A 10,678-nucleotide genomic window follows, 5' to 3' on the forward strand; every position below is an offset into this window, starting at 1 on the left:
TTTGTACTCTGTCCTTCTGTCCCTCTGGACTGGAGCATAATCTCCTATATCAAAGGCCTCTGATGGCCAGACTTTAAAGTGTCACATACCAACAGTGGTGGGCAAAGTATACAGTAAATACTCAAGTATTCATGAAGTACAAATTATGAAGTACATTTTCTTTTTATTATCAATGCATAATGTATTGAGAAATGATTTTAAAAATATAGTGAACATAGCAGATCTATAGGCTATTTTCACTATATTTGAAATGGGGCTTAAGAGGTTAATTCATAATATGTATTTTGTAAGTTTGTGTCCCAAGGGTCCCTTCTTCGAAATGAAGCGGAGTGAAAGTCATGAGCTTGCCAAAAAAAAAACTAAACTAAACTAAACAAAACAAAACACCAAAAATGTACAGTACTCAGTACATGTACTTAAGTTACTGTCCACCACTGCATACCAAAAGGAGGCCACTGTGATCCCAATATTTTTCTGCTGACCATTGGCAGAAGAGAGATGAGAATAAAAGAACAGACCAGAACAGACAAAACTAGAAGAAATTAGATCAAACAGCCCTTTCCTTTGTTTGACCACCTTCAATGAAGTGTATGTTGAATCTGACCCATTAATGGAACTTATATTCACCTGTATAGTAATCAATAAGTAAGTGAGTAGAGAGACAGATATCTCCCCTTATGTGTACTGTATATGTATGTACTGTATTTGTATCTAATGTGCTTGTCTTTTCTTTTTCATTTATGTTTACTGTTCTGCTGTAGTGTCCCTGGACACGCAAGGAAAATTCAATAAAAGATAAATGGAAAAAGATAAATGGAAAAAGAAAAAGAAAAAGAAAGTTCATCAAACAGCTATATCAGGACTTTGGGCTTATCTTCTTAAAACCTTAAGGCCTTTTATAGTGATTCAAGTTATATGGTTGCATTTTATTTTTCATTTGCTCATTGCATAATTGTAGTACATTTGTTTACCCATTTATTTTATTTATTCTCAAAAGCACTTTGCAACAGCTGCATTGAAAAAAATGCAATGTAATTGGAATGTATCATTATTGTTATTATAAAATAGAACACAAGAGAACATAATGGAACTCCACAGTGCTTACTGTGGGGACCTGGCCTTTCTGGGTCAGACTTATTAAGGCCAAGCTAATTTAAGCCCATCTATTTATCTTTGGGAAATATTTTAGCCGTCCATTTGGCTCTGTTGCAGCAAACACAGAGCATATCATTATACCCACTGTCAACAGCTTGCATAGCTACCATACTATTCCCAGCCGGAGCCATATACTAGATACAGAGTTCAGACACGCTGAACTATGGCAAAATATTTCTCCCTATACTCTAGCACTCAAGTATTGGCTCAAGTAATATTAAACTACCAGTACTGTCCAGATGGCAAACATTAAGTATTCCAGCTGGCACAGTCAGTTACTTAGCAACAGTAGTGGAGTAGAATGTGGAGCCAACATGGCTTCCGGTGAGAACTGTAGCCCAACAGCCAAGTTATGTCCACCACCAATTGCTGTGAATGGACCATCCTATTCATCACCATATCCTACAGGAGGTTCAATCTGTTCAGGTTTTAATGACATATTATGCACAAACGGTTCTAGAGCATTTTCAGAAGTCGTGGTCGACGTGGTGCATACACTCCCCAGTCAGAGAAGCAGAAGAATCCAAACTATTTGACAGTCATGTGCGGCCCAGCTGGCTCATATCAACAGTTATCAACTGGGACAAACTGCTGTCCATCAGCAGAGGAGCTATAGCCTAAACATCTCTCAGCTGTCTGTCTGTGTATGTCTGTGCTTCTCTGTGTTAACTACTTTTTCTTTTCCTAAGGTAAGCTACTATTCCAAACTCAGAACTGAAATAGGCTACCAATGGTGGAGGGTTATACGTTGCACTATTCTATTTTTGAATTATATTTTATATTTACTGATATTTTTTCATTTTTTTGCACGTTGGAACTCATTGAGTTCTGCTAGTGTATGAAATATGCAACACAAAAGTGGTTTTATTTGACCTGCTGGTGGTGACTTGTTTCAATGGGTTCTACAGTTACTGTAGGTCACTAGTCAATGATTATGGTGGATTAGATTGGTAGCGCCCTCCAGTGGTGAAAAGAGATAGCATATCAACCATGGTCACCATCAGATCAGTGATCGCTCTTCAAATCTCTTTCTCTCTCGGTGTGTGTGTGTGTGTGTGTGTGTGTGTGTGTGTGTGTGTGTGTGTGTGTGTGTGTGTGTGTGTGTGTGTGTGTGTGTGTGTGTGTGTGTGTGTGTGTGTGTGTGTGTGTGTGTGTGTGTGTGCTTGCATGCGTGCATGTGTGTTTGCGTGTGTGTGCGTGCGTGCGTGCGTGCGTGCGTGCGTGCGTGCGTGCGTGCTTGCATGTAAGATAGAGAGAGAGAGAGATACAGTTTTAAACAACTACTAATTAATTAAATTGAGCTAGCACTTAATGGATTTTAAGGGCCGTCCTCTCTAAGCACTTTAACTATACTGTATATACTTTCAAAATCAACACTGCAACTATAACGGTAACAGTGGTGTGACACTGTGGATGGATGGACTATGGACTATGATGAGTAGCATGCTGGTGTGTGGACACACCAACACACACACACACACACACACACACACACACACACACACACACACACACACACACACACACACACACACACACAGAAAGTCATAAACTTGAAGTCATGCTGTCTGTACGTTCAATAGTTTATTAAGGCTGGTTAGGTCTCAGAGGGTAGAGGTCTCTGGTTTTGGACTTGAAAGTTAGTTCAGGCTTTAGATCTTCTTACTGGTCCTCATCAGAACCACTAAGCCAGCTGTGGAGGTCTGGAGAGTAAAGGGACAATTTGACTTTATCATTTATTGTTATTTACATCATTATCATGTCATATAATGAAATAATATTATCATAATATTATAATAATATAACAATATCATGTTAGAAAGATATTCACGTCGGAGAAAACCCTGAGATGTTTGAATAATAATAACAATATGAATATATTAACTAGCTCCTATGAAGGAGGGTGCTGTTGCTATAAAGGTTTATGTTTACAAAGCGAAACTCTCAGTCTCTGGGAACGTATAAACAAATAAAGGTATGAAATAAAGTGTGTTGACCTCTACAAGCTTGTCCCCACAGATCTCCGAGGTGTGCAGATAGTTGGGGAATGCGCAACTCAGCTTGTCTCCCTCCATGTGCACTGTGGCCTGGAGAGACATAACAAGTAAAAGTCCAGAATTAAAAATGAAGTAAAAAATATTGGCATCAAAATGTACTTAAAGTACCAAAAGTAGAAGTACTAAAATATTTGAAAATAGCAGATCTACAAGCTCACAACGCGTCGCGATGCGACGCGTTGTGAGCTTGTAGATCGGCTATTTTCAAATAGCCTATGTACTGTATAAAATATAGGGCTGAAGTGGTATGTTTCACAATATCATAATTTTTATCTGAAAAGTAACTAGTAACTAAAGTTTTCAAATAATTGTAGTGGAGTAAAAGTACAATATTTGCCTCTGAGATGTAGTGGAGTAGAAGTAAAAGTATTGGAAATTGGAAATACTCAAGTAAAGTACAAATACTTCAAAATTGTACTTAAGTAAATGTACTTAGTTACTTTCCACCACTGCCGTACAGTATGTCTGTCTGTCTGTCCATCACTCAGCCATCCACAAGTGAGTTAAATCTGAAATGCTAACCTTGAATTTTTTCCCTCCAATAGTCTCCATGTCAGCCTCTTTGTCGATGGTGAACTTGTTGGTGATGGTGGCGTTGGCGGGGTAGAGCTGAGTCCAGGAGAACTCATTGCCATTCTGTGTGACCTCAGTGATTAACTTGAAGTCTCGCCCCTTCTCAATGATGTCAGCAGGGATGCCTGAAGGACAGAGGAAGCGAGTGAGTGAGTGAGTGAGAGAGAGAGAGAGAGAGAGAGAGAGAGAGAGAGAGAGAGAGAGAGAGAGAGAGAGAGAGAGAGAGAGAGAGAGAGAGAGAGAGAGAGAGAGAGAGAGAGATTTCTAGATTGTGGTATTGATACTTTTACTTAAGTAAAAACTTCAGTACTTTTTCCACCACTGGCTCCAACACCAGTGCCTTAGCAGGAGGATGCTCCTAACATGCGTGACTTTTGGTGTGGGAGGAAACTGGAGCACACGAAGGAAACACCACACAGAACGGCCACTTCGTGTTGTGATTACATGAAAATGTATTTAAGAACTCAAAGTAGTTTAGGTTCTTAATTAGGGCAGGACTGTTTTATGCAAAGGCCTCAACAAGTATTTACATTTACATTTTACATTTACAAGTATCCACTTAGAACTCAATCATGGTTTATTACCTGTCAAAGTGATCAGCAGAGTAGACAAAAAAAAACAACCAAGATTGAGCAGCATTGAAAGTATTTCCTCTCCAGCGTTTAAGAAGCTTCACATATTTAATTAAATAGTTGAATTAAAGCCTGTAGCCTACTCTCTAAACTAGTTCACAAAAATGTGAAAAAAGTACTTTAATAATACAGTAATTAAAGTGGGGTGGGATATAGTGATTAGCACTGTTACCTCAAAGCAGCCTCGACTATGGGCCAAACCCAAATGGCGCGTTAGAGCTGGAGTTACTACTACGTGCCCGCTGCTCAGTATAGTTGCCCAATAAACATCACATTTCCCTACAGGGATTAATAAATGAAAAGCGAACTAAAGATGCATTCTTACCGACCAGTTTGCAGAATTCGTCATATCCCTCCTGGGTCTCAGTTTCCCATTTACCAGCGAAGGCCATGGTGTCTGGTGAGTAGAATGGTGGTTGGCGAGGAGGAAGAGGTTAGGTGCTGATGTAAGCCTGGGAATGTTCAAGGTACTGAGGCATGGAACGGCTTCTACTTATATACAGCTCTAGCCACCTCTCCTCGCCATTCACCTCCCTCTTTTCATCTCCTACTTTCATATTGAGATGACTTTTGATTGCACAATATGTTGTATATTTTCTACAATGATGACCGGGGGAGGTCATCATTTCAGACCTTTCAGTCTCTAGTACAGTTATGTACTAGAGATGATAAATATGAAAAGGATCTTGCCAGTAAACTGCAGTTACATACACCTAGACCAGTGGTCTAGTAATTTCAAGTACCCCCATGACTCTCAGGGTTAGACCTGTAAGGGTCCAATTGGAAACCCCCGAAGGAACGCTGAGGGTCCCTTAACACCACTTTGAGAACTACCGACCTAGACGCTAGTGGTGCCCAAGGGCCATAAAGTGATTGTAAAGCTTTATTAAGCCATAGAACAATGAGGAAATTGAGTCTGCAGTGGTGCCACACTCTGTCCTCTCGGGCAATAACCTCTCCTCTACAGTATGCTGTATGTGCAATGCCTCAAAGTTTACTGCCAGGAGTCGGTACAAAAATGAAATGTCACCAACTTAACTTGAGGAGTTTGAATAAAAAAAACTATTCTGAAATGTTCTTTACTATTAGTTGCTTGTAATATTGGTGATTGATGAAGCATAATTATTCTTGCAAATGTGTGAAACCGGTTTAAACCCTGCAAATTATTATTTTAAATAAGAAGGGGAGAAAAAAACACCCATTTCTGAGCATATTAGAGCCAAAATCACCTTTACTAGTCAATATATGTTGCAAATAAAGTACATACTGTAGGCCACTGACCAAGAAAATTGAGAAAAAAAGATTTCTAAGATTACTAGATGAAACCATTAGTTTCACTCATCCATGTGAGTCCCTTGCTCATGGGGCTGTAGTATTTAAGTTACTCATTCACGTTCTCTGATTTCATCATTGCAGGGTCACAAGTGATTTGATTAGACAACGCAACATAATTTTACTATCTCTGTGATCTCAAGCTGGCTAAAAAGTAATTTAACTCTGTCCTCTGGCCTGAACCAATCCCCAGGATGTTTAACAGAGTCAAACATCTATTTTCTAATGTATAAATGTAAGTTTAGTTTTATGGTATTTCTGCTTCATTGAGGTACTGTAGGAAAGTGAAGAGTACCCAGAGGGTGAGGACGGTGGGATGATGCTCCACACAGGTTTCAATTCAATTCAATTCAATTCAATTCAATTCAATTCAATTCAATTCAATTCAATTCAATTCAATTCAATTCAATTCAATTCAATTCAATTCAATTCAATTCAATTCAATTCAATTCAATTCAATTCACCTATGATACATTTTAAAGTCGTTTTGCCATGGGGATAAACAATTTAGATTTTGTTTTATTCTTTACACATTTTGAAACCGCACAGATTAATGACTCATACTCACGCTCATGACTCTGGTACTTGCTTTTAGCTCGACACCCAAAAGAGAAATTTGGAGTGAAACGTACGCAAATACATTATGAATTAACCACTTATATCCGATCCGACCAATATCCGATCTACATTATTTGGGCACCAGTGACCAGCCTACTCGGGAATGATGCAAGTTGGGAATGCATGCCTCACCCAGTTATGCAATTCCTCGTGTCAGAGTACCCGACCCGTTGTACCCATCTGTTTGTTTGTGACGGGTTTATCACCAGGGGCATTTTTTTAATTCGCCCCTTGGAAATGCAAGTTTCACACAGAGATTCCAGACTAATATCTACACAGTGATATTAGTCTGGCCATGCCAGGCTAGAGATTTTTCACATTTATCGTAAGCATGTCCAAGAGAAGTCAAAACACTTAATATCCAATAGTCTTAGAATAGATCTTGACAATTCTGTTCAGGTTGTTTCTATATTTGTCTCCGACTCTCCGCCAGGCTGAAGGCGTGGCAGAGACTGTGTTTTGCACCCTGTCTGTCCGTCCGTCCGTCCGTGTGTGTGTCCATGTGTGTCTGTGTGTGTGTCCGTGTGTGTGTCCGTCTGTCTGCGAACAGCTAATCTCCGACACCGTTGGCACGATCGCAGCGAAACTGTGCACACACACTTCCTGGATGCCAGAGCAGAACCTCTGCCCTGAACTTTTCAGATCGGCCTGTTATAGTGTCACCAGGAGGCCGATTTTTGCAAAACACATTTACTTTACTTACTCCTACAGATTTTATCCAAACATCACGCGAATCGGTTCACATTATCTCTAGTCACGTGATCAACACAGATCTGTCCGATTTTTCATAATCCATCCTGATTTGCTCAGATTGGCATCTAAAGTTTGCAGGAGTGGCTTGTTTTGAACAAAATGCCTCAAATCAAAACGCAGGCCGAGGAAGACATGCCACCCTTTTCACATTGTCCTGTTATAGCGCCACGGTGCACATCATCTCTATAGTCATGTCATCAAGACGGATCTGTCCGATGTTTCATATTCCATCCTGATTGGCGAATTTCGAACATTGCTGCCCCACAATAATCTACCTGACCTGGCGGAGACCTGTGCTCCGAGGAGCACTTTTTCTAGTTTACCGTGAGACTTTAACCAACAGATAAAAGAAGCATCCAGGAGATTCTAAATAAAATAAAAATAAAAATGACATTGGATGATGGGCTTGACAGAAACAATATTACGTTTCTGTAAGTGAATTCTCTGTTGCCCTCGCTTCACAATTGTGTCAGTATTCATGTTGAATTTAAGATTGTCATCAAAAATAGTACACAAGTATTCTAGTACATCCTAGTTACGTGAGCAATACTCTTTCGGATCAGAAACATCAAAAGTGGGCCTTGGAAACACTTTTGATATTTTGAGACATTTTGGAAAAATGCATCCACCAAGCATGTGGCATGCAGACTTGTGAAATGGTTGTCTAAATGCATGCCAATGATGTGCAACTACTGCAAATGAATGATTCTAAAAATAATGGCAAAATATTATGGAAAATATTGAATCAAATAATGGGAAGATCATCTTACCAGACTAATTCATTTATTGAAATCATTGGAGCTTTTCTGACTAAACGAGATTGCCACCTACTTTAATAACTACTTCACAAGCAAGGTTGAACATTTTAGGGAGAAAATTACACCATCTGATGGCTCCTCCTCATTCACGTTAATTGAAAATTATATAATGTAAGGTAAAGACTGTCAGTTTGAGTTCGTGCAAGTCGCCATCCCTGACATTGAGAACTTGCTGTCATCATTGCCATGTGAGAAATTGGAGAAATCCAATTTCTCACATCTTCAATAAATGTTCAACATACAGGGTTTGTCCTAAGGTTTGGAATGAGACAAAGGTCATTCCTTTACCTAGGATAAAAAGAGACCTCCTTTTCCACAAACAAATTAACTCAAACAAACTATCTATCGCTCAATATCATTCTGGAACTCTTTGCCATCTCACATTAATTACTCATACAGGCACAAAAGGGGAAATAATAGTGTGCCGAGGTCCACAAAACTGTGCTAACAGCAACACAAAAAAATAAACAGTAAAACTGGATATGGTATGAAAATAATATAATAATAAATTGTCATATATGTCATATATTGACAGATATGGTGGTCAGAATAAAAAACTCACCATGCATGTTTGTGTATACAGTATGTGGACTGTGAGAAGGAAAAGGCCACAATGTGTACTCTACAGGCTCATTAACCCATTAAGAGCTGAGGCCGATTCAAAAAACGCCTTCTAAATCCTGACCTAAGTTTTCTGAAAAACATTTTTTCATTCAAAAATACTTCAAAAAATAATAATAATGTTTCTATACTGTTTATAGCAACAAATATACACACAGAAGTGTTCCCGGCTTGAAAGTATAATAACGTATAGGTGTTCCAGGCCTAAATGTTAAGGCATATATGAGTTGATATAGGATTTATGAATGTTTCATTTGTGAGCTGCACTGTGCAATAAGCCAACTATGTTTTTGTTACATTTTCAGGACCTTGATGTACAAAAACTTGAGATAGAGGCACAATATGTAATTATGCTACAGTATCCTGGGTGTGGTACTTATACTTTAGTGCGTCATACTCTATGCCAGTTATACAGTGTAAAACTATTTAATTGGTATATGTGACAAATGTCACTGTCCATCAAAATGTTGACCTTTGTCCCTTAGATGCATTATGATTGTTTTATATTTACACACATACTAAACCTTTGCTCTCTCATTTAAACTGCTTTGGCAGAACAATTCTCATTTAGCTTCTTTACACCCAAGCCCATTAAAGTTATAAAACTCTCATGAAAAGGTCTTCATGTTCTTTCTCAGAAAATGTAACATTTGATCTACTGTATATTATGATTAAAATAATATATAATAATATATATGGTACAATGCATGCATTTAATGTTTTTGTATAAGATAAGGTGAGATAAACCTTAGGTTTTTGCCTACAATGACCCACTCCAATTTTCATACAGGAAAGAAGTAGGAGTCGATGATGACATCTTTTATCTGTTACACAAGATCACCATCTAGAGTTATCCGGAACATCTGCCAAAATAATGTTCTTAGAATTATTAACATTTTATAATACATACACCCACTCAGCCAACAAGCTCCTTAATTTTAACTGAATAGTTCCATAGTTGCATGGGTCATGGATCACATGTAGACCTCAGTATGTGATATAGCCTACCATCATGACCAACAAAGGGTCACCTTAGGGTATGATTTTATCTCAGTTTTTATTTACACTGTACACCTCTGACTGTAGGCATAGCATGCCCCTTTCCACGAGAAGCTCATTGTTGATTTTGTAAAGAAAAAAGCAGAGGTAACATGATAAATAAAGGCAGTTTAGGTGGTCCCCTCAAACAAATAAATACCTGGGTGCTCATGTCAATAGCAAGCTGGACTGGAAGAATGTGTCATCTTTAGATTGTTTTTCCTCAGGTAGCTCGGGTCATTTGAAGTCAGCAGATTAATTTTTTTTTAGGTATTATTGGCAAGTGTTATTTTCTATGCAGTTGTCTGTTGGGCTGGCGGCCTAAGAGCTGAGAACAGGCACCGGATGAATGTATTGATCAAGAAGGCAGGATTGATTATTGGTTTGACCCCAGTTTCTCTAGAGGTCATTACAGGCCTGAGATACAGAGGAAAGAATGGGACCTGGATACCTGTCACATGATGACCATCCTTTGTACAGCACCTGTCTTTAAAGAATACTAGAAGCAACTGACTCCTATTGCCAAAATGCTCCGATGAAAGTTTCAAGAACTCTTCAGCAGTTAGAATTTGTTTTTTATTTATCAATTGTATGTGGCAAACTGGCCAAGTGTACATTTGAACTTTAATATTTTGTTTACCTTTATTGTTGTTGTTGCAAGGATATCATTTAATGATTCTGCATGGTGTTATCTATTGTGTATATTGTGTATATGTCTTTGTCCATGACGGCAAACCAGTTTCCCCTTTGCAGATCAATAAAGTTAATCCTATACCCTATCCTACCTTTCTTGATTCTTGGGGGAAATGTAGGTATTATAGCAGCGGCAGTAGCAAGGCTGAAACACAGACTAGAGGTACAATAAACATAATTGCAATAAGTAAATTACAATTTAGGCATTTAACAGTTGCTCTTTATCCAGAGCGACTTACAGTAAGCAAGGTAAACACATACACCAAATGCATAGAGACCATGTAGTGCCTCAGTAATCTAGGATCATTGGTAAACCAAGAATCTAGCATCAGTCTAAACAGTATAATATCAAAAACTATAGGATGCCAGGTCAACAAATGAACCTGGC

The 10,678-nt window shown here is 38.6% G+C and overlaps 1 protein-coding gene across 1 annotated transcript; it reads right to left on the reverse strand.

The window, feature by feature from the left end:
* Nucleotides 1-2,807: 2,807 nt before the first annotated feature.
* On the reverse strand, nucleotides 2,808-4,809 carry LOC308089950 (gastrotropin-like; the record flags this gene model as incomplete). The annotated part of the gene is made up of 4 exons (XM_080434926.1): nucleotides 2,808-2,858; nucleotides 3,153-3,242; nucleotides 3,735-3,910; nucleotides 4,743-4,809. The coding sequence occupies 4 exons, from the start codon at nucleotides 4,807-4,809 to the stop codon at nucleotides 2,808-2,810; spliced, it is 384 nt and encodes a 127-aa protein (XP_080291052.1).
* Nucleotides 4,810-10,678: the final 5,869 nt, after the last annotated feature.

Source organism: Gymnoscopelus braueri, assembly GCF_963280865.1.
Source record: "Gymnoscopelus braueri genome assembly, chromosome: 8".
NCBI lineage: Eukaryota > Metazoa > Chordata > Actinopteri > Myctophiformes > Myctophidae > Gymnoscopelus > Gymnoscopelus braueri.